This window comes from Bos mutus, chromosome 1, assembly GCF_027580195.1.
Source record: "Bos mutus isolate GX-2022 chromosome 1, NWIPB_WYAK_1.1, whole genome shotgun sequence".
In the NCBI taxonomy this organism is placed as follows: Eukaryota; Metazoa; Chordata; class Mammalia; order Artiodactyla; family Bovidae; genus Bos; species Bos mutus.
In genome coordinates, this window is record NC_091617.1 from 155852423 (window position 1) to 155876715 (window position 24293).

Here is a 24293-nt window from a genome sequence, read left to right on the forward strand (position 1 = left end):
AGGTTCTGCTTTCTGTTTCTTTGTGGATGTAATCAGTCTGTGTCTCCTCTTCTCCTCTCTTCCTCCTCATCCTTATCCTCCCCTTCCTCCTGTGTGCTGTCTGTCTCTCTGTCTCTCTCTATCTCTGTCTCTGAGTCTCTTTTTCCTTTGTCCCCCCAGCTGATCCCACAGCCTGCTCACTGATTTGCTCTCCACTTTCTTGTTCTGCCCTTCGGGCCCTGTGATGCTTTTCCATTTCTGTGATACAAGTTTGGAACCTCTGTGCCTGTCTGCTTCTTCTCTGATGGGTGTGCTCGGTCTGCAAGCTGTCCCTTCCAGGGGTGCAAATTCCTGGGCACTGCCCTCCAGGGTTCCCCATCCCCTGAGGGCACAGGCGGTGCTGCCAGGGGCCCTGCTCCTGCTCCATCCGCTCCCACCCTGTTCCGCTTCCCGCCCTGAGCATGTATAAGGGATGGTGTGTCTGTGTGCATGTTGTTCTTCTGACAGCCCCCGGGCTGGAGCTGTGTAGGCAGAGGGGCCGGGGCTGGATGACGGGCCCCAAGTGGTGCAATCAAGCACATGTAACTACTTCCTCCAAGTTGCTGACTTAGAACAGGAAGCACCGCGCCTTCACCCGTGGGGTCTCCAGTGGCCAGTGTCTTCCCAGATCCGTGAAGCACCAGCCTGGTGAAGAGCAGAGCCGAAGCCCCTGCCAGTCCAGCTGGGACACCCCTGCCGAGGTCTCCAGGGCATCCAGGGGTGAGTGGACAGAGGCTCCTCTGTGTCCGGGCTAGCTTCTCTGAAGGGGAACTGCTCAGTCTTGAGGCCCCGGCTGCTGTCTTTCCCGAGGGAAGCAGCTCCGAGGAGCCCAGGCTGCGGGGGCCCCGGTGGCCCTGGTCGTCCGCTCCAGGCCCCTTGAGCTGAGACCCCACAAGGGGAAGCGCTGAGCCCACTGCTGCAGAGCTACTGGCTGCCGGGAGGCATGTAACCAAGGGCATGGGACCAGCGTGGCGGAAGGATGCGCGCAGACCTCAGCCTCGGTCCCGCCGTGGGAGTCTCTCAACAAGGCCCAGGCGCTTGCTGAGCCCCTGATCTGGGGGCCACTAGGCCCCGCAGAGCCAGAAGGAGGCTGGAGGCAGGCCAGGCCCCTCTCGGGGGTACGGGGTCCGCGCGGCCGGGCTCTGAAGGAGGGTTCCCGGGCCTCCCCCTCCTCCTCCTGCCCCGTGCCCTCCTCTTCCTGCCCTGGTCTGTCCCCATCCTCTCTTCATGCTTCCACAGTTGGCCGGGCAGGTCTGTCCTCCAGCGAGCCCCTGTGTGTGTGTGTGGTGCCTCTGAGTGTATGTGTCTGTGTGTGTCTGTGTGTGCATGGTGCATTTTGTGTCTGTGTGTGTTTGTTCTGTGTGTGTGTCTGTGTGCATGTGGTACCTCTGAGTGTATGTGTCTCTGTGCGTATGTGTGTGTCCACAGTGCTTTGTGTGTGTCTGTCTGTGTGTGTATCCAGGTGCATTGTGTGTGTGTCTGTGTGTGTTTGTGTCCATGGTGCATTGTGTTGAAGGCAGGTCTGCTTCTTCTCTCAGGGTCCAGAGGCTCATGAGTTCTGGCCTAATGATGTGAAAATGCGGGGAGACAGTTAAAGCTTTAGGCGGTCATTGGGTGTGTGACCTAAATCTCCCGCAACCAGGCCCTTGGAGGCCTGTCCCCTGGGAGTGTGGGGACAAGGGTCCAAGGACCCAGATGAGTTCAGGGAAAGGGGACTCCTGGCTGCCCTGGGATTTGTCCCGACGGGAGTAAATTGAGATATTTCCTGGGAGCTCGGCTGGCCAGGCAGCCAGACTCAGCCCCGCCGGCCTCGGGTTTCTCAGCTGAAATCTGCATGGACGTGCCTGCCCACAGCTGTTGGCTTGGACCAAGCCAGCGCAGCCCTGGGGCAGGTCACAGTCAGCTCCTGGAGGTTTCTGAGGGGAGATACCCCAGAAAGTCAGGGGCCTCTCAGAAGCTCAGCAGAGGGGGCGTCGCTGTCCAGGGGATGGGAGAGGCCCGCCCACACACTGGCCAAACGGGTGGGGCCAGGCTGGCTGCTCAGCCTCCATCTGTGAAATGGGCTAGTAGTTTGCACTCCAGCTGATGGTCTAATCGACTTGTGATTCGAAAACCACTTCCCTGGGAGGTGGCGATGTGGGCCTGTGGGCAAGGCTGGCCTTGTGTCCATAGGGCCCCACAAGTTCAGCTCAGGCCATGCCTGGCTGGTTACTGGACTGTGGAGAGGTTTTCACCCCGTGGGTGGGGCAGCATGGAGCCCGAGGGGCCCCATGTGACTCTGGCCCCCCTGATCTGGAAGGCATGTGGGGGTGGGGCCCGGTAGCCTGCACACCTGTCACTGTGCGTGTGTCCCTCAGTCCCTCTGGAGCCGACATCACGGGGGCAGCTACCAGGCGCTAGTGACTAAGCCCCTGTGGGTGGTGGGGCCAGCTGAGAATGCCAGTTCTGGGAACAGTGAAGTCCCAGTGACACCGCAGGTGGGCGGGGCTGCAATGCTAATTGGCCCCTGTCCATTTCCCTTTTCCCTAAACAAGACCTAAAATGGGCTGTAGGTCATCTCACCCAATCCCACCTGAGCCAGGAGCTGAGGTCTGAAGGAGGCACCACCCAAACCTCCTGCACCTACTGAGCAAGTGGCTGACAGGGTGGGGGGCCAAGCCCCAGGGGCCCTGGGATGCCAAGACCCACCTGTCCCAGCCATGCTGCCATCTGTCACCCCCTTGGCCTCTGGGGCCCTGTCCCTGGAATGGGGTCATGGTCAGGCTGATGAAGTCCATGTCCAGCTGCTGCAGTGGGCAGGGAACCTGGGCTGTTCAGAAAGAGCCATGTCCCCCGCCTTCCCCTCCCCCACCTCCCCTACCTTCCCCCACTCACCCCTGACCCTGGGCAGGGCAGGCCGTGCGGACGGCAGCCCTAGGGCGGGCCTGGGGTCTCCAGTCGCTCCCACCACTGGTGAGTGGGCATCTTGGTGATGCAGCAGGTGCAGTTAGGTCCCCAAGCTGCCAATCTGTGACCCGGGCAGGCCTTCCTGCTTGTTCCAGGGTCCCCCCCAATAGCTAGGGGTGTCCAGGCTGCTCACCGTCCCAGCAGTCGAGCAGCAGGGCTGGGGGTGCCAGGGAGCCAGCAGACTCAAGCTTCCACGTGAGCCCTGGCACGATCCCCGTTTAGCATGGCACCCCATGAGGCCAGGTCTGCAGCCGAGCACATGGACTCGGGGCTGGGGTGCCACCACTGCAGGGCTCTGCTGGGGGCAGAGAGATGTGGGAGCCAGGCACCCTTGCCGCTTCTGAAACACACAGAGCAGGAAGGCACAGCTGTGCCCACCTACCTGGAGGTGCTGTCAAAAAATGCCAGCAGCTTTCCCTGAACCTGAGGTGCTTCTCCTGGGAGCTATGAAGTGTGGGCTCCCCAGAGAGACAGAGCCAACAGGACACGTGCACGTGTGTGTGTGTGTGTGTGTGTGTGTAAACATGTGCACGTGTTTGCATGTGTTTGTACAGAGAGACAGGTTGGTTTGGTGGAGCTGACCTGTGAAACTATGGAGGCTGACAGACCGCAAGTCTGCAGGACAGGCTGGAGAACCCGCAGAGAGCTGATGCTACAGCTGGAGTTCCGGGCTGTCCAGAGGCAGAGGCCTCTCCTCCTGGGGGACCCCATCTTTCCTTTAAGGCCTTCAACTGATTGGATGAGGCCCAACCACAGCATTGAGGGCAATCCGCTTTACCCAGAGTCCACTGATTCAATGTTGACTCCGTCTAAGAGACATCTTTGCAGCACATTCAGAGAAGAGTTTGAGCAAACATCTGGGTCCCTTGGGCCTGTGTACTTGGCACATGAGACTCACGCTCACAGCACCCCTGGCTCTCTGTGACCGGGAGGAAACCGAGGTCCAGAATGGGAAGTCACTGTGACCTGTCCACAGTCACTTGGCACTGGGCATAGACTTAGGCATAGCAACCCTGGGGTCAGGTTGATGGGGGCTCCAGTCCTGGCATCTGTCCTGGCTGTGGGGCTTAGGGACCCTCAGAGCCACCATCCCTACCCCTGGGAGAATTGGAGCAGGTCTGGCCCCCCACCCCTAGGAATGGGAGCAGATCTGGTTCCCCCACCCCTGGGAATGGGGAGCAGGTCTGGTCCCCTACCCCTGGGGAGCAGGTCTGGTTCCCCCACCTCTGGGAATGGGGAGCAGGTCTGGCCTCCCCACGCCAGGGAGCTGCTGACGAATTGAGGCTGTGGGTGTCAGTGGCAGCCAGGCCCACAGGGGGCTGCTGTGGGCATCACCCAGCCCTGGTCCTCTGGGACCTGGGGTCCTGAGTGACTGTCCAGGCAGGGACCACGCCCGCTGCCTGAGGCTCCCCCTGAAGACTGGCCGTGCCTGCCGTGGTCAGGTCGCTGTGGCCCAGGCCTTCACGGCCTCCGCCCTCTGCCCACGGGTCACCACAGAGCCCACAGTGTGGGGTCAGATTCCTGGGTGCTCAGATCTGGCCAGTCTGCAATGCAGAGACCTTCACACCCACGCGGCCTGATTCCACCACTCTGGAAGCTTCCAGGGGAGGGTTGTCCGGGGGAGTTGTGCCCTGGGCTATAGCTAGGAGTAGCTGGAAGTGTTCCCTGGCTGGATGAGGAGTAAGTCAGGGACTGAGGCCAGCTTCCTTGACGGGCGAGACCTCAGCAGGGCCAGGGCTCCTGCCTGAGGGGCCTCCCCAAGCATGGGGCACGGTCCTCTTCCAGTGCCCCGAGGGCGGGGACACACAGAACGGCAGCCCAGCGGGACCAGTGCTCCCACCCATCTGTGGTTTTACTTTGTAAACATGTTTATTCGTATCTGGTTACAAAAGACGAAAAGTAAACGCTTTATAGTTAGTTGCAAGTTGGAACCGTTCAACAGTGTTCTGGAGGCCCTTGTTGAATATCTAGTGACGAAAATCCACCAATTCATTTTTTTTTAATATTTATTTTTATTTTGCCGTGCCAGTTCTTAGTTGCAGCAAGCAAACTCTTAGTTGTGGCCTGTGGGATCTAGTTCCCTGACCAGGGATTGAACCCGGGCCCCCTGCACTGGGAGCACGGAGTCTTAGCCACTGGACCACCAGGGAAGCCCCCAGTTCATTTTCTAAACAGCATGGATGTGGCTGTGCATTGGCTTTGCAGTGGTGAGGGTTTCAGGGTGATGGGAATTTGGGGGAGGGACAGAGGTGTGGCGCACCACAAGGGCTTGGCAGAAGTCAAAATCCTAGGATCGAGAACAGTGCCAGAGACCAGACAGGTAGCACTTGTTCTGAGATTGAGTGAATGTGTGACCGAGTTGGGAGCCGGCGTCCCAGCAGAGAGTCACTTGCCCTCAGTCTGTGGACTGAGGACTGCCCTCTGTCCGCACTGGGGACAGAAAAACTGACCACTTTGGGAACCCAGAGATATTTTAAAGCAATGCATCGAGCACCACAGAATTGAAATTTTCTTAAATGTATGAATTTTTAAAAAATCAGTTTATATGTTTATTGTAGCAGTTTGAAAAATACAAACTGGGATAATGAAGAAAATTGAAAACACTTGCAATGCCACCATCCAGCAGAAACGGCCTAGTTTGGTTATTGTTCACTTACTTTTTTTTCACACAGCAACATTTTATTGGAAAAATTGAGCTGGACTCACCGTTCACACATTTTCCCTCTGTGTAGGTTCCACTCGTGAGCATCACAGTTGTTAAAAACAGTGTCCAGCTTGATAACTAGACCAGGAATCTAGGTACTTTGATTGGAATACCTGATTATCATCCAGAGCAGCCTTTTCAAATGTTTGAGAACAAGTTTCATTTCTTCTCTTCTGCATTTTGTGTTTACAACAGACTTTTCTATGGGGTATTTGCCTTTTTGCTTTTATTCCTGAGATTTCCTTAGACACAAAAATTACCATTCACCTTCTGCATGAGACAAATACTGAATGTTTTCATCTACTCAATTTTTTATCTACAAACTTTGTTTTTAGAGTCAGTCTTCTTTTTTATTTAATTTGTTGAAGTGTAGTTGATTTACACTGATGCAGGTGCACAGAAAATTGATTCTGTATATATATATACATTCTTTTCCAGTTTCTTTTCTATTATGCGTGTGTACGGGCATGCTAAGTTGCTTCAGTCGTGTCCAGCCCTGTGCAACCCTATGGACCTTAGCTTGCCAGGCTTCTCTGTCCATGGGATTCTCCAGGCAACAATACTAAAGAGGGTTGCCATTTCCTTCTCCTTCCCATTATAGGTTATAGGTTATTACAGACATTGAATATGGTTCCCTTCCCTGTTCTCTACAGTAGGTCCTTCTTATTTACCTATTTTATATATAGTAGTGTGTAAATGTTTGGAGAAGGCAATGGCACCCTACTCTAGTACTCTTGCCTGGAAAATCCCATGGATGGAGGAGCCCGCAACTTCACTTTCACTTTTCACTTTCATGCATTGGAGAAGGAAATGGCAACCCACTCCATTGTTCTTGCTTGGAGAATCCCAGGGATGTCGGAGCCTGGTGGGCTGCCATCTATGGGGTCGCACAGAGTCGGACATGACTGAAGTGACTTAGCAGCAGCAACAGTGTGTAAATGTTAATCCCAAACTCCTAATTTATCCTTTCCCACTCTCTCCCCTTTGGTAACCAGAAGTTTGTTTTCTATGTCTGTGAATATGTTTCTGTTTTGTAAATTAATTCATTTGTACCAATTTTCAGATTCTACATATAAGTGATATGATATGGTTTCATATCATTTGTCTTTCTCTTTTTGACTTACTTCATTCAAATGACAATCTCTAGATCTATCCATATTGCTGCAAATGGCATTATATCATGCTTTTTACAGCTGAGTAATGTTGTTGTTCAGTCACTCAGTCGGGTCTGATTCTTTCTGACCCCATGGACTGCAGCACAACAGGCTTCCCTGTCCTTCACCATCTCCTGGAGCTTGCTCAAACTCATGTTCATTGAGTCAGTGATGCCATCCAACCATCTCATCCTCTGTCATCCCCTTCCCCTCCTGCCTTCTATCTTTCTCAGCTTCAGGGTCTTTCTTAATGAGTCAATTCTTCGGGTTAGATGGCCAAAGTATTGTAGCTTCAGCTTCAGCATCAGTCCTTCCAATGAATATTCAGGCTTGATTTCCTTTAGGATTGACTGGTTGGATCTCCTTGCAGTCCAAGGGACTCTCAAGAGTCTTCTCCAACACCACAGTTCAAAAGCAGCATTTCTTCAGCTCTCAGCCTTCTTGATGGTCCAACTCTCACATGCATACATGACCACTGGAAAAACCATAGCTTTGACCATATGGACCTTTGTTGGCAAAGTAATGTCTCTGCTTTTTAATACGCTGTCTAGGTTGGTCATAGCTTTTCTTCCAAGGAGCAACTGTCTTTTAATTTCATGGCTGCAGTCACCATCTGCAGTGATTTTGGAGCCCAAGAAAATAAAGTCTGTCACTGTTTCTATTGTTTCCCCATCTATATGCCATGAAGTGATGGGACTGGATACCATGATCTTCGTTTTTTGAATGTTTTTTTAAGCCAGCTTTTTCACTCTCCTCTTTCACCTTCATCAAGAGGCTCTTTAGTTCTTCTTCGATTTCTGCCATAAGGGTGATATCATCTGCATATCTGAGGTTATTGACATTTCTCCAGGCAAACTTTTCTCCTGGCTGAGTAATATTCCATCATATATATATACCAAATCTTCTTTGTCCATTCCTCTATTGATGGACATTTAGGTCGCTTCCATGTCCTGGCTACTGTAAACAGCACTGCAATAAACAACTGGGATGTGTCTTTTCAAATTAGGGTTTTCGTCTCAGAGTCTATCTTCTAACAGCTTCTCCCTTAGTTTTTATGCTCAGCATCCTTACTCTGAAATACACAGTCTCTCATTCCTTTAATCGTTTCATTTCCTGCACCTGGGCTGACCTGGCCCATGATGTGAAGGGGGCGCATCTCCCCAGGAACGTGCTCTGCCCTGCACCTTCCAAGGCCAGAGTCCTGCTGCTCACTTCTCTCTCCTGGCCATTGGTCTGAGGTTCAGGGCGGCACCAACTCTGTCCCAAAGCTTCTAGATGAGTTTCAGAGGCCACTGCCCAGCTGGCAGCCACCTTGCCCCTTCCCTTTCTAAGCTCCCTGGCACCTGCCACACACACTCTCTTCCAGATGACACCTACTGGATTGCTTTTTCCAAAGAAATGGGTTTCGGTGTAATTATCAGTTGCAGCTTTTGCATTTGTTTTCAGACTCTCCAGCTTCTTCTATTGTCTGTTTCCTCCCTCCCTCACCTCACTTCCTGAGCCCTTGGCTCTTTCTCTCGCCTCGAGCTCTCTGTCCTGCAGGTGTGCGTCATCACTCCTTTTCATCTGGCACAAAGCCACCCAGGCCCTTAGGCTTCTGTCTCTGCAGGGACAGAGGTTTTCACCATGTTGATCAGTGAGCACTGTGCGCTCTCCTTTCTGACGTGTCTGTAAACATTAAACTTGATTTCCTCTTGAACTCAAGCGATGTTGAGCAGAGTGCCTTAAAGGTTCCAATTAGCAACTGTGTGGGGGGGCATCAATTTTTTTTTCCATTTGGCCAGAAAATATGGCCCTGAAAATTTCTGCAATGGACAGTGAATTGAGCAGTGGTGAACGTGTATGGTGGGTTTTCATGGGCCTGAGAATGTGTGGGTTTGGAGAATCGGTGGGTGGTTTCCTCCTCTTCCCTGGTCTCTCTGAAACTCTAAGTCCTGGAGTGGAGGTGGGGGTTCAAGCCTCTGTTGCAATCTGCTTCTGTCCAATTCTTTCTTGTCTTTACATAAAGCAGACACAACTACATCTTAACTTTGTCTTTTTGGTTTTAAAGGTTGATACCTGTTTAAAGGTTGATATAAACACTTTTTCTACATGAAAGAGGCTTGAATCCTCACCTCCCAGGGTGCATCTGGACACTGCCTTCTCCTCTTGTAACCTCCCCAGGGCGCTTCTGTTCCTCGTCACTTACTGGCCATGCCTCTGGGTTTATGGCAGGCTCTGATGGCAGTCAGAGGGGCCTCATCTAGGGGTCTGCACTTTGGCAGAGGCTTTGTCTTTGACAGGAAGCTGATCTGACATCAGCTCGCCCTGCCTCGGATGTGGGCCTCCCACTGCCTCTTGCTCAAACTTTTCTCCCTTTGTTGATGTTTCCTCTTTTTCTTGTCTTTTACCAAATATGAACTATGGGGTTTTGTGGCGTGTGTGGGGTTTGAAAGGAATAGATTCAGTTTTTCTTTTGAGTCTCAGTCCCTGAAGCTCAGAGCTCTGTCCACTGTGAAGGGTAATCCTCAGGGCGCCCGGGGTCTCCAGATGAACCACTTCTGTGGCTGCACTCAGTTGCGCCAGCGCCCCCCTGCTGGGCAAGGGCAAGCTCAAGGGTGACTCTGATGCAAAATCCTTGCCAGTGGCAGTGGGTTGGGGGTGGGGGTGGGGTGGGGGTGGCCTTGGGTTTCTGAACCTGCCTGGACTTGGGGTTTTGCACCTTGAGTCCTGGTGCTGGGCTGCCCTTTGATCTGAGGAGCGTGCAGTGCAGCCTTCAGGCTGGCACATCATCAGGGAGGCACCACACACCTGGGCTCGGGTGGCCGGCTGGAGCGCCTCCTCCTTGCTCTTGGACCAGCTGTCCCAGCTGAGTCAGCGCCCCAAGTACATGAGGGCTCTTCAAGCTGGTCCAGGCCTGCAAGCCCCTCCAGGCACACAGAGAGCTGAGGCACAGCGTGTCGCTGGGGGACCCGGACTGACACTGACCTGAGCCGTCGGCACCCAGAGGGGTCTCAGTCTGCAAAGCCCCGTGATGCTGGTTTCAGGCATCAAGGCTCTGGTAGCCAGTCCTGGCCGCGGGGCACGGGTGCTGTGACCTCTGCCTGCAGCTGAGCACAGGGCTGGCTGCAGGCCCTGCCTCTGCTCCCGGCTGGCCGCCCTCAGCTCCCAGAGCTGCCGTGTGTCCAGGTGTCCTGTCCCTGAGGGGCTGTGGACACCGGGGCCAGGCTGGAGCCATTGGCAGAGGCTGTCCCAATGCTTGAGTGAGGAAGCGAGTGGGGACGACACTTGTGGGGACAGACCACCCCCCCTACTAGCTTCCTGCGGTCAAGGGAAGGACCTGCGGCCTGTGGGTTGTCTTGCCTAACCGAGGTACACTCCCTTCCCTCCAGGTGGCAGGGGCTCCAGGGGTACCACTCCAGCTGTGATCGGCTCCCCTCCCCTCTCCCCACCCCTCGCCATCCCCCCTGTGTGGGAGGGGCTCCAGCTGTGAGCAGCTCAGGGTCCGCAGCCTGGTGCTGAGGGGCCTTAGCTTCCATAGGCCAGGAAGGCCAGGATGGGGTTACCTGCCAGCTGACCCTTTGGGGTTCCATCTGTGGCCACAGGAACAAGCATGGAGAGCTGGGGTTATAGCCCCCCTACTAGGCCACATGCATGGTTGGGGCACTTGGGATGCGGGGTTCCCCTCCTCTAGTTGGAGCCACTTCTGGCTCAGATGTGGGGTGCTCTCCTGAGGCCGCCCGGATCTGGCAGTGCCCTGGTCAGCTGAGGTCATGGGCACACACTGGCCCGACAGGCCACCCGGCTGTGGAACCTGAAAGGACTGGGAGAACTCTGGGGCAACTCCGGGCTTTCACAAATGGGTGGGCATGCAGTGAACTGAAACCTTCTTCCTAGTTCCACTCTGTGACCCTGGAGGCCAGAGCAGGGCATGAGTTCTGCTTTTGACCCGAACAGGAAGGATCCACGGTTCCATTTTGACATTTCTAGCTCCTGATTGTAATTTTGGCAGGGACCAGGGAGCAAGGTCCCTCTGAAAAGACAGCAGGGTGAGGCTGGGTGGAACTCAAAAGGACTGGGAATTCCCAGGGGCACCCTGGGGTCCTCCCCCACCCAGAGCCCCTGGTACACATGCAGAGGTTATGGGAGAGCAGAGGCTCGGGCACGACCCACCCCACGGGCACCCAGAGCCCACAGGCCACAGCAGGGGCCACAGCAGGGACCACGTGGCCGGCCACACAAGCACACCTTGGGCCGGAGCCTCTGCGGGCCCAGATCTGGGACCCCGAGGCCACCGTGCTGGCCAACACCATCAGCAGTGCACTGGGCAAGGTATTCAGGGCGAGCCTGTTCATCTTGGTTTGATCTTGGTTTCTGATAAAACACAGCCACTTCCTGTCCGCTGCCTCTGGTTTGCTGGCTTCTCAGCACTCTCTCCACTCTCTTAGTATCAGATTAAAAGGCCGCAGCCCTACAGGTTTCTCAGACCTGGGGGCTCATGTGCCCAGGAAGCCCTGCCATCCCTCCTGGAAGCTAAGCTAGAGGAGGTCTGTCACTTTGGGCCGGATCTGGGTCCCTGGGACACTTCCAGGGAGGGGGTGGGCAGCAACTCCCTGAGGGCGGAGCCAGCTGGCTGGGTCCCTCGCAGCAGGCAGTGGGTTTGAAGGTGCTGCCTCCACCTCCAAGACCCAATGCCAGAACCAGCATACCAGCCTCCCGCCCCGCCCCCGCCACAGTGCCTGGGGAGCATCAGGACCAGTCAGTGATGACCCAACGCCCGGTCCAGGCCTCACTCCAGGTGCTGGGTTTCTAAGGACAGCAGGTGCGGAATAAGAAAAACACAATGGCAGTGGCCTACAGCTGGTGGCTGCAGGTAAGGCAGGTGGTGGCTCTGCAGGACTGTGTGCTGGCCACTAGCCCAAGCTCAAGTGCCCGACGCAGAGTGAGGCCAGACAAACCGAAACACCTTGGAGCAGCGAAAAGCTTACTGCAGGGCCGAGCAAAGAGATTGTGGCTCAGGCCCCACCCCCAAATCCCCGAGCTCCTCGAAGATTTCGACAAAGCATTTTTAAAGCCAAAAGGAGGGAGGGGGCTTAGCAGAGTATGTGATCAGTTTGTGTCCAGTTCTCTGATTGGTTGATGATGAGGTAATAGGGCAGGATCACAGGGGTTAACATTATCAGTCCTCAGGATCCAGTAGGTCCCGGGGCCGTGTGTTCATGGTCATCATTCAGTCAGCTTCTTCTGTTTGGTGGGGATTTTAGCTTCTGTAAAACAACCTAGGAAATGTATCTCAGAGACTGTTATCTAGGTACTTCAGGGAGAAACTAAAGCTTCTGTGACTGCCACATGGCTGAATTACTGTTTAAATTCTTACCAGTTCTCCCGGCCCAACTGCCGCTGTTACTACACATTCACATCCTTTGATCATAATTCCCCAGCCAGGCCTGGGAGACCACAGCTTTTCTGTAAACAAGAGGCAAGCAGAGGATGGGGTGGGCAGGGCCTGTCCAGTCACACCTCCTCGCCCTGGGGGCAGGCGTCCAGCAGGCAGCCAGCACAATCCTGGTTCTGCCTCCTGCCAGGAGGCCTGGGCACACCGAGTCTCTGCTCCAAGCTCAGCTCAATTCGCTGAGGACTCAGGGCCACAAAGGTGACACAGGGCCCTGACCCAGAGCCTGCCACCCCTCAGGCACACCTGTGTGGTGTGTGTGTGTGTGTGTGTGTGTGTGTGTCACTGGCAGGAGGCCCACTCCCTGCTCACCCTTGGAGGTCAGGATGGCTCAGCGGAGTGGAGCACATGACCAGCTCAGGCCTCCTCCCCTGCTGGTCACACAGCCTGGGTGAGGGGGTAAGGGAGACTGACCTGTGTGGGCCCCACCCCACCGCTGAGCAGCCCTCAGCAGCAGGGACTGGGCCTCCCAACTCTGTGTCTCCAGGCCCAGAGTCTGGGGTCTGAAGCTATGTCACTGCCCCTTCCCTCCTCAGGACATGCTGCGCCAGCGCCCCCAGCTGCTGCTCCTAGCGGGCCTGCTTGCCCTCCAGTCCGGTGAGTCCCACGGGGGTGGCTCCTCCCGGGAACAGCGGGACCCACCCTCGCACCCTCCTGGGCGGGGCCTTAGGAAAGGCCCTGCTCTGCCCTCCCCTGCCCCTCTACCTGGGGCTGACCTGGGCCCCACCCCCCTGAAGACAGCATCCCGTGGGCCCTGGTTTCCTCCCTGCTTCCTGATCCTCCCATTGGCCCTCGTTCTCCACCACCCCTGCCTGCGGGCTTGGTCATCCATTCACAGCCCCCAGCCCCTCACTGTTGCCCTTGGAAGGCCCGCCATCTCTGGGAGAGGGGGGTCGACCGGTGCCGGCTCACCAGCCCGTGTCTCTCTCCCAGTCCTGTCCCAGGAGTGCACCAAGTACAAGGTCAGCACCTGCCGGGACTGCATCGAGTCGGGCCCCGGCTGCGCCTGGTGCCAGAAACTGGTAAGAGCCTCGCTGAATGGTGTCAGCCACCCTGAGGGTCCTCTCACCCAGCCTGCCCTTCCCTTCTTCCCTCCTCCTGGGCTGGAGCCCCTTCTCTGCCTCTGAAACTGCCGGCCCCCAGAAGCACTATCACTCTGCTTCCCAGTGGGGCAGGAGCAGGCCAGGGACGCAGCGTTGTCAGAGAGGCAGACAGACAGGCAGACACAGTGGTGTCCCCAGACAGCCTGGCAGAGGCAGATCTAAGTGAAACCACTGGGTCGGACCAGGTGCAGCTCGTTGGGCCCTGGAGGCAGGAGCCCTGGGCAAGACAAGGAAGAGATACGTGTGGGCAGAGCTGCTGCAGCCCCGGTTCCCTGTTAGCCATCCACTCCCAGAACCGGGAGGAGTGGGGAAGCTCCCTACTGGGTCCTGAACTCTCTGCTGTCCTTACTTCATGTTTTACTTGCAAGACCCTCTGGGGAAAAAGGCAAAGGCCCAGGACAGCCAGGATGTAGGGGAACTCCACCTCCTCCTGGGGAGGACCCCTTCCCTGGGGACCCCCAAGATACTGACCATTCCCTCCTCCTGGAGATCCCTGAGGTTCAGACACTGCAGGTCTGTTTGGAAACACATGCGTGCACACACATTATTATTTTTTCTCAATTGTTTGAGAGTAGGTTGCAGACACGAGCCCCTTTGTCCCTTAAGGTTTCCAGGGACTTTCTCAAAAACAAGGTATTTACTTACAAAACCACAATGCATTTATCAAAGCCTGGAAATTTAACACAGTACTTTACTCTGATCAAATTTACACAGCTCGGGGCTTCACTGGTGGCCCAGTGGTTAAGAGTCCACCTGTCAATGCAGGGGACACAGATTCAATCCCTGGTCTGGGAAAATCCCACAGGCCGTGGAGCAACGAAGCCCCTGCACCACAGTTACTGAAGCCCATGCCCAGCGAAGGCCCAGTGTAGCCAAAATAATAAATAAGTAAAATAAATAAAAAGACAAATTTACACACCTTGTACAAATTTTGCCAATTGTTCCAATAATGTCTTTGCTATCATCCCTGCCTCACTGATCAATATTATAATCCAGGATTGCACATTGCATTCGAATGTCTCTTTATCTCCTCAAACCTGGAACTTTCCTCAGATTTCTTTGTCTTTCACATCCTTGACATTCCTCAAGAGTTTAGAACAGCAGTTCTGCAGAATGTGCCTCGTGTGGGTTTGTCTGGCGTTCCCTCTGACACAGCCTGGGGTGGGCCTTTCAGCAGGAACCCCCAGGGCTCCGGCTGTCATTCTGTCCTAGTACGGGCGATGACAGCCTAGACCACTCAGCTGAGGGAATCATCTGCCAGACTCTCCACGGTGATGCCAGTATTTCCCCTTTGCAATTAGTAAGTAATTTGTGGGGAGATGCTCTGAAGCCAGGAAGCACTCTGCTTCCCTTGTAGCCTACACCCACTCACTCTAGTGTCCATTGGTTGATGGGAGCCTGAATCAGTTATCACTGGGATGGTTGCAGAATGGTGACATTCCTGTTCATGACTCCCTCCAATGCCTCCTAATGTAAGAGGAATATTTCCTTCCTGCACTCTCCCTCTCTCTTTCTCATTGGTGTGGACCCATAGATGTTTCTGTTACTCCATAGCTTATGTGGTATCACTTTCACTTTGTCATTTTGAAGCTCAAATTGTTCCCCATTTGGCCATGGGAGCCCTGGGGCTAGCCCTGTGCCCGACTAGCACACCCCAGCATCACTTCCTGAGCTCTCTCTCTGGAATCAGCAGGCGCTCCTGGCCCCTTGGCACTTGCCTGGCCACCACCAGAGGGTTCCTGGTTCCCTTCATGAGAAGCCAGGCTCCCAACATCCACAATACATTTCCACATTTCCTCCTCCTTTGACTCTGGGGAAGTGGTTACAGAGTTGCTACCACAGCACTGCAGGGAGGAGATGGGTGTGGTCTGCGTGCTCTTCTGCGGGCAAGCAGTCACAGTCCAGCTTGCAAAGTCCCTCCTCAGGGTGGGTTTCTCCCTTCCCTCCTGTGAGCTTCTGGTTTGCATCTGAAATGCAGTTAGGCTAAATTGCTTCTGAGCAGATTCCATTTTAGGGATTTTTTCCCCTCCCCATTCCTGTTAATTTTATTTCCCTAACACTTAAAGTGGGCTTCCCAGCTGACTCAGTGGTAAAGAATCTGCCTGCCAACACGGGAGATGCAAGAGATGCAGGTTCCATCCCTGGATCAAGAAGATCCCCTGGAGGAGGAAATGGCAACCCACTCCAGTATTCTTACCTGGAGAACCCCATGGACAGAGAAGCCTGGCGGGCTAGAGCCCATAAGGTCGCAAAGAGTCAGACTCGACTGAGCCAGTAAGCAGCTCGCAGGCACGCAGTAAAATCTTTAATAGGGTTTCAAAAGTGAAGCCAGTACAGAGGCAGCTCAGGAAGCACCACCCCTCTAGTGGCCACGCCCCTTTAGTCTGGCCCTGCCCCCCAGCTCTCTGGCCTCCTTGTTGGTTGTTCAGGGGCTCGGCCATGTCTGACTCTGTGACCCCATGAACTGCAGCACAACAGGCTTCCCTGTCCTTCACCATCTCCCAGAGCTTGCTCAAACTCATGTCCATTGAGTCTGTGATGCCATCCAACCATCTCATCCTTTGTCGCCCCCTTCTCCTCCTGCCCTCAATCTTTCCCAGCATCAGGGTCTTTTCAAATGAGTCAGCTCTCCGCATCAGGTGGCCAAAGTATTGGAGTTTCAGCTTCATCATCAGTCCCTCCAATGAACACCCAGGACTGATCTCCTTTAGGATGGACCTGTTGGATCTCCTTGCAGTCCAAGGGACTCTCAAGAGTCTTCTCCAGTATCATAGTTCAAAAGCATCAATTCTTCAGCTCTCAGCCTTCTTGATGGTCCAACTCTCACATCCATACATGACTACTGGGAAAACCATACTTTGACTATACACAACTTTGTCAGCAAAGTAATGTCTCTGTTTTTTAATATGCTGTCTAGTCATAGCTTTTCTTCTAAGGAGCAAGTGTCTTTTAATTTCATGGCTGCAGTCACCATCTGCAGTGATTTTGGAGCCCAAGAAAATAAAGACTGTCACTGTTTCCCCATCTATTTGCCATGAACTGATGGGACTGGATGCTATGATCTTAGTTTTCTGAATGTTGAATTTTAAGCCAACTTTTTCACTCTCCTCTTTCACCTTCATCAAGAGGCTCTTTAGTTCTTCCTCACTTTCTGCCATAAGGGTGGTGTCATCTGCATATCTGAGGTTATGATATTTCTCCCGGCAATCTTGATTCCAGCTTGTGCTTCCTCCAGCCCGGCATTTCGCATGATGTATTCTGCATATAAGTTAAATAAGCAGGGTGACAATATACAGCCTTGACATACTCCTTTTCCAATTTGCAACTAGTCTGTTGTTCCATGACTGGTCCTAACTGTTGCTTCTTGACCTGCATACAAACTTCTTAGGAGGCAGGTAAGGTGGCCTGGTATTCTCATCTCTTTAAGAATTTTCCATAGTTTTTTGTGATCCATAGAGTCAAAGGCTTTAGTGTAGTCAATGAAGCAAAAGTAGATGTTTTTCTGGAACTCTCTTGCTTTTTCTATGATCCAAGGTATGTTCACAATTTGATCTCTGGTTCCTCTGCCTTTTCTAAATCCAGCTTGAAGATCTGGAAGTTCTCAGTTCATGTACTGTTGAAGCATAGCTTGGAGGATTTGTAGCATTACTTTGCTGGCGTGGGCTGCTGCTGCTGCTGCTCCTAATTCGCTTCAGTCGTGTCCGACTCTGTGCAACCCCACAGACGGCAGCCCACCAGGCTCCCCCGTCCCTGGGATTCTCCAGGCAAGAACACTGGAGTGGGTTGCCATTTCCTTCTCCAATGCATGAAAGTGAAAAGTGAAAGTGAGGTCGCTCAGTCGTGTCCGACCCTTAGCGACCCCATGGACTGCAGCCTACCAGGCTCCTCCATCCATGGGAGTTTCCAGGCAAGAGTACTGGAGTGGGGTGCCATTGCCTTCTCCATGCTAGCGTGTGAGATGAGTGCAGTTGTGCAGTAGTTTGAACAGTCATTGGCATTGCCTTTTGGGATTGGAATAAAAACTGACCTTCTCCAGTTCTGTGGCCACTGCTGAGTTTTCCAAATTTGCCAGCATGTTGAGTGCCTCTTATCAGGCCTGTCTGGTTGTTATCCCCTAGTCTCCCTCTGTGGGAGGAAGCCAGATCCACCAACGCGGCCCCTTGGCTCTCCCTGCTGCAGCGACATCCAGGGGGCCTTCATGGGGGCAGGGTGGTCATGAGGAAAGTGCCCTGGACCCAGGACCCCCACGCTGCCCCCCTGTCTTTTCCTTCTGATCTACTTGGCCCAGAGCCCTGGCCTCTATTCCGGGTTCCTGGGGTGCCCGGGCATTAACTGGTAGGCCAAGAGGGGCACCCGTGTTCCCTCGGGAGAGAGCCACTTCCTGCCAGCAAGGCACTGCTGAGGAAGGGGTTGAAAACCTGGGCCAGCTGCTCGATGGGCCGTGGAGGGTACCCATGGGTCTGCCTGGAGCTGAGATGCTGGCCCTGAGCTGCTTCCACTGCTGGAGGCTGTGGGGAGAAGCCCGCTGGCGCCAGGCTCCCCTGCGACCCCGAGCCTTGTGAAGAGGCTGCCCAGCCCCCCCCCCGCCCCGCCCCCCAGGGACCTCTTCCTGAACAGTGGAGCAGATGAGGGGGTCAGCCTGGCACAGCACCCACAGCATGGGCTCCCATATTTCCTCTGTGCTACCCCTGACCCCTGCCTCCCCCAGAACTTCACAGGGCAAGGGGAGCCCGACTCCATTCGCTGTGACACACGAGCGGAGCTGCTGTCAAAGGGCTGCCCAGCTGATGACATCATGGAACCCAAGAGCCTCGCTGAGACCCGGGACAGCCAGGCGGGCAGTCGGAAGCAGCTGTCCCCACAGGAAGTGACGCTCTACCTGAGACCAGGTAGGCTTGGCTGGCTAGGGGTGGGCCGGCCCTAATGGCGCGTGTATCCATGTGTCCCTGCCCCAGGAGGATGTCCCCAACGCCCCATCTGCAGCTGGTGCCTAGTCTCGCTTTTAGCGCTGAGTTCTGCGTCCTAAAAAAAAGGGAGAATAAACCATCTGGAAAACACTCCTTATCCCTCTCTCAGAAGATGAGGTATTTTTTGGCTGAGTGAAGGCTCTGATAAGGCCTGTAAACTAGGAACCCAAGTAAACCTTTGAATCAATGTTGCCCACCTGACTTAACCACAGACCCAGGTATAGGACACAGCTCTCTGTTAGCACTCCAAGAAACATCCTTCAGGAAGGTGGCTTGGTGGAACAGCAGGGGGTTATGGTGGACGGCCCTGGGCAGGGCTGGGGTAGCCACATGGGGGAGCTGATGCTGGAAGGTGGGCTGGCAGAGGGGACTTGATGGTCATGGATTTGTCGAGCACCAGGCATCTACCTGAGAGCTGGGGACACAGGCTATTTGTATTGACAAGGAAAGAAGTCGTTACAAGTGCAGGTGGTGATTAAGATGACGAGGAGCAGAAACTAGGGCAGCTGGGATTGAGGAAGTGGGGGGGGCTGTCCCCAGGATGGCCAGGGAGCCCTTTTGGGCCCTGGCAGGTTTGCTTAGCAGCTGGTGGTAGAGAAGGCCTTACCAGGGAGACCCAGAGAGATCCAGGTAGAACTGAATCTCAACAGTGCTGGATAAACAATGACCACTTCTTATATCTTCTTGTATCCAGCACATCTTGTATCCAGATGGTCTTCTATGTCAGAACGTGTGCTTTGCCTGAAATCGGAATCTGAATAGGCGTCCTGCATCCTATCCACCAGCCTCAGAGAATGGGGGAGTCCTGAGGGTTCTGAGGCCTGCAAGAGGCATCAGTGCCCCCGAACCCCCCCACCCCAGACCAGGTGGTACACCCTGACTCTCTCCCAAATCCTGGCAGGTCAGGCAGTTGCGTTCAACGTGACCTTCCGGAGGGCCAAGGGCTACCCCATCGACCTGTACTACCTGATGGACCTCTCCTACTCCATGGTGGATGACCTCGTCAACGTCAAGAAGCTGGGGGGTGACCTGCTCCGGGCCCTCAATGGCATCACCGAGTCGGGCCGCATTGGTGAGGCAGCTACTCCATCTTCCCCTGAAACCCCAAGCCCCGGTCCCAGGCACCTCTGCACCTCTGCACCCCAAGGGCAGGGCGCCAGGGCCTCCCCACATGCCGGGCCTTCCTACCCCTCTCTGGTAAGAGGCTCATGGCCCCTCACTGTCCCCCAGGTTTCGGGTCCTTCGTGGACAAGACGGTGCTCCCCTTCGTCAACACGCACCCCGAGAAGCTGCGGAACCCCTGCCCCAACAAGGAGAAGGAGTGCCAGCCCCCGTTCGCCTTCAGGCACGTGTTGAAGCTCACTGACAACTCCAAACAGTTCGAGACAGAAGTCGGGAAGCAGCTGATCTCGGGGAATCTGGACGCCCCTGAGGGTGGGCTGGACGCCATGATGCAGGTGGCCGCGTGCCCGGTGAGGCTCCGTCCTGAGCAAACCTTCTGAAGCCCAAATAAGAGGAAATGACCCTGGAAAGCAAGACCCCTTTGCCGCCCGATCCTGGTAGTCCCCCTACTTCCAGAGCCCCTCAGAGAATAAGGTCATCCTGGCCAGGCTCGCCCACAGTTATGTGGTTTCAGTGTCAGTGCCGGCCACTCCCCGGCCACTGCTGACCCCTCCCACGTGGTCCTGTGCTGCGCTGTATCTGTGACGTCAGTGTTACAGCGCGTCGATCCTGTTTAGCCACGCAGTCCTGTCGCCTTCACAGATGGGATCCCAGCCCTCCAGGTGCTCTGGTCCCTGGGCACACCGCCCTGCCTCATGGACCCAGACTTTCACGTCTGTGTGATTATCATGGTTCATGACGAGTGTTGCTGACGTGCCCGCCTCCATCACCCCCTCACCCCAGTGCCCATGGCCGCTTTCCTGCGTTGGCAGTGCTTTTCCACTGAGATAAACATTTCTAAGTATTTTTCTTCTGAGCTGACTGGGCATGGAGGATGCAGTGTTCAGATGTGCATTCCTATCCCCTTGGCGTCCCACACCCGCCCAGGCATCGGGGAGGCTGTCACCCTGCAGACACTTCTCGGGTTCCCCTGAGCGCTGGAATCTGCAGCAGACACAGGACCCTGAGTTGAGCAGCTGAGGCCTTCTGTGCTCCCCGTGCTCCCTAGAAAACCCAGGTGTTGGGGGCACACAAGGCCCCCATAGCAAGCTCAGCCTTGGCTCCTGCAGTCTGTGGGGGCCCCACTGGGGAAACCGAGGCAGGTCATTCCCACCGTCTCTTTGTCAGGAGGAAATCGGCTGGCGCAATGTCACCAGGCTGCTGGTGTTCGCCACGGACGATGGGTTCCACTTTGCGGGCGATGGAAAGCTGGGTGCCATCCTCACCCCCAATGACGGCCGCTGCCACCTGGAAGACAACCTGTACAAAAGCAGCAACGAATTTGTGAGTTCAGCATCCTGGGTGGGAGGTGGGAGGGTGTGGGTCTGCCCCAGGGCAGCGGGGGTGCAGGCTCACTCCCAGCCCGGAGTCCAGAGGGGCGAGAAGGGGCCCTCGCTCCCAGGGAGGTGCTTTGATGGCACCGAGAGGGTAGAATTCCCTGGTCTGCTGGCATTGTAATCCCTGGAGCTGCAGAGGATTTCAGAGATGGGACCCTTGGGGCCCTCCACCTGCAGCCTGCAGACTTGAGGCGGGAGGTGGTGGTGGCAGCTCTCAGGGGCCCACCGACTGGGACAGGATGAATGTGACATCTGAGGTTCCTGTGAGCTTCTGTCTGAAATTGTACATGAGACAGCTATGAAAATAGGTGCCACTGTGCTGTTCCCCACTGGCTGAGCAGATGAAGAATCCACCTGCAAGGCAGGAGACACAGGAGACACGGGTTCGATCCTTGGGTTGGGAGGATCCCCTGGAGGAGGAAATTGCAACCCACTCTGGTATTCTTGCCGGGAGAATCCCATGGACAGAGAAGCCTGGCGGCCTACAGTCTATGGGGTCACACAGAGTTGGACACGACTGAGTGACTACGCATGCTGGCGTGCAGCGTCTGTGATCTCTGCCCTACAGCTCAGACACAGCGAGGTGCTGCTCACTCATCTCCACGCTGAGGGTCTGTGAGCCGTTACTTGCCACTGGACTTCTTTTTTGGTGCATTGATCAAGAAGCACACCACAACTTTTAATATTTTCTTGAGTGTATTTCAGTATTGTCCATTTCCCTACTAATCCCACTCTCTTATGTGTTTGCAAACATCACTGGGAACAGCCCCATCACAGCACAAGCAGGGCGGAGCCTCTGCACTCTGGGCAGTCACTTCTGCCTGTAGGGGCTGACGGGTGGCCTGGATGGCTTGTCCCCAGCCTCAGGGCTATCTGACTGGGGGTCTCCTCTCTAGGACTACCCATCGGTGGGCCAGCTGGCACACAAACTGGCAGAAAGCAACATCCAGCCCATCTTTGCAGTAACCAAGAAGATGGTGAAAACGTACGAGGTAAGTGGGCTTGAGGCAGGACAAAGTGTTGCAGCTCAAGAGTGACAAAATCTGGGGTGATCAGACTGAGTGCTGCTTCTGCACTGGGTGTGCTGGCCAAGGCCATGTGGGCGGCCCCAGACAGTGAGCACTGTGGAGGGAGGAGCTGACAGGTCCCTGTGGCTCAGTGATCGTGGTTTTGCTACAACATAGCAAACCCTTTGAGTCTGCAGGTCCCATTCTTCACATCAGGAAAAGTTCCTTGTTTTGTGTCCAAGTACATTTGCACATCAGCACTTCTCCCCTCTGCCCGTCACTGGAGGGCTGTTTTACTTGCTGTCTTGTGTTTTCGCTGCTGGGCTCAGCGTGGCGGCCTCTGGCTGTGATGGGCTGGGGGCGCCTCCTGGCCCCTCTCCTCCTCTAAGTCCCAGGCTCCTTCCTCTTGCTTGTGACCTGCTGTGCCTGTGCGGGACACTTGCAGGCCCGACGGTGGGACCAGCCACACCCGCCGTCAGCATTCGGGGCCCCACCTCGGGCACAGGATGCAGGGGGCATCCAGGGAGGAGGGACAAGTGGCCAGGGTGGGTGCAGTGGCAAGGGGGTGCAGCTGAGAGACCACTGCCCCACAAGTTGCCTGAGCACCGGCAGGTCAGGACCTCCAGTCACCACGTCCCCAACCGTATTACCGGATGCGACAGTCTCTCCTCACCGAGTGGCAGCATGGGTCCCAGCACACTCGTGTCCCAGAAGGCAGTGTGGTGAGAGGGCAGGAGCTGGAGATGGAATACATGGACCCCGGACCCTGCTCTCCAACAGCAAGGGCGAGGCCCCGGGCAGTCACAGGCCTCGCTGAGTCTCAGCTTCCTGACCCCCATTCCTGGAGCTCCTGGGGGGTTCTAGGAGGCCCAGGGTCTGTGTGGACAGTTTACGCAGGACCCTCCTCAGTACATGTTTCTGCTCTGAGTGGAGAGCAGGTGGCTTGGAGGACTTCCCGAGCCCCAGCGGGGTCCTGAGCTAGGAGCTAGGAGCATCACCTGCTCGGTGATGGAGGCCCAAGGTGGGTGGCCAGGTTGTGATGATCCTCGTAAGCCACAAATGGAGGGGACTGGACTCCATTCAAGGGCATCACAGCAGGGTTGGGGGCAGGGACATGGCCCAGCCCTCGGCTCTGCAAGATAAACTGATGGTGTAATTTCCTGTGAAAGATAAGCTAAGCGGGAGAGAGGCGGCGGCAGAGGGCACAGATGGTCCTGGAGGCTGGCCCCAGGCTTGCCTGCATGACCCGGTGCTCCGGCCTGCCTACGAAGAGGTGTACCTGGACTGGATGTGGCCCTGCCTGCCAGAGTCAACTGGCACGCTGTTGTTTAACGCAGCCATTGTTGAAATTATGTCAGCTCATTCACACGCTCGGTACACGTCGCTTCCTGACTTCATGCCACATTTTACGATGACCCGTGCCCTTGGTTTGTTTGTGCCTGTCACATCTGCGAGGTGGGGCGGGCCCCTAGCTGTGGCACGTCTTCCCGGCTCTGCTTTCAGTGACCAGCTTGAAATAACCAGGGGGAAGTAGTTTTACCAAGCAAATGTCTGCCCACACAACACTGACCATGCACACAGTAAGAAGTCAAGTGGGGGTTGTCTGGGCCATCTCACCAGCACGAAGGAAACCCTCAGGGGTGTTACAGAACTGGGTGGACCCTGAGGAGTCTTCAGCCCCATGGTTCTGGCCACGGCTACCTGTGTTCTGCCCTGACAGAAGCTGACAGAGATCATCCCCAAGTCTGCAGTCGGGGAGCTGTCTGAAGATTCCAGGAACGTGGTGGAGCTTATCAAGAATGCCTACAATGTGAGTCACCCGGGCAGTCAGCAAAGATGGGGTCCCCACCGCAGGTCAACAGGAGGGTGATCTGATGCGGAGAGCCTCGGCCTTGTCTGGGCCACCCTCGGGCGCCTCCACTGGGGAGCAATGTCCTCCCTGGTTAATGGCGCAGTAGGTGCCACCCCAGGCCCTCCTGCACTTGGCTGGAGCATGAGCGTCAAGCCCTCTTACAGCCGCAGGGCCTGAGGGCCTCACGGGCTCAGCTTGCTGGGCACACCAGGAAGCGCTGGCGGCACTGGGTGAATTCGGAGCCCTGTGGGGGAGCTCCGTCTGCTGCTCCTGCCCTGTTGGAGCCCTAAGCCCCAGCAGGCCCTCCCAAACTCCAGATGCTGTCTGGGAGGGGCTGTCTCACCTCTCTGTCTACCTTTATGTCTCTCTGTTTTTCTCTCTCTGTGTCTGTCTCTCTCATTCACTTAAACAGTTTTTCCAGCTCCTGCCCTGTGCCAGGCACTGGGGTTTCAGTGGTGAGTGGACAGTTGAGCCCCTCTTCTCATGGGGCTGGGGCCTGTCTCCACGTCCGTACCCTCCACTGGCCTGTCTTGAGGGGCGTGACGTGGGTGACCTGGCACCCACAGAGCTCTCCATGGATGTGTGGTGGGTGGCGGGGGAGGTGAGAGGCATG

General features: G+C 55.4%; 1 protein-coding gene across 1 annotated transcript in view; it reads left to right on the top strand.

The window, feature by feature from the left end:
• The first annotated feature begins 573 nt into the window (after window positions 1-573).
• ITGB2 (integrin subunit beta 2) overlaps window positions 574-24293 on the top strand; it is a 29594-nt gene continuing 5874 nt past the window's right edge. Inside the window, exons 1-9 of the mRNA XM_070378239.1 lie at window positions 574-738; window positions 12790-12850; window positions 13187-13275; window positions 18065-18245; window positions 19225-19395; window positions 19554-19795; window positions 20613-20768; window positions 21718-21813; window positions 23549-23638. Of these exons, the coding sequence (XP_070234340.1) occupies window positions 12793-12850; window positions 13187-13275; window positions 18065-18245; window positions 19225-19395; window positions 19554-19795; window positions 20613-20768; window positions 21718-21813; window positions 23549-23638 (1083 nt within the window). The 5' untranslated portion in view covers window positions 574-738; window positions 12790-12792. The remainder of the gene's footprint in view (window positions 739-12789; window positions 12851-13186; window positions 13276-18064; window positions 18246-19224; window positions 19396-19553; window positions 19796-20612; window positions 20769-21717; window positions 21814-23548; window positions 23639-24293) is intronic.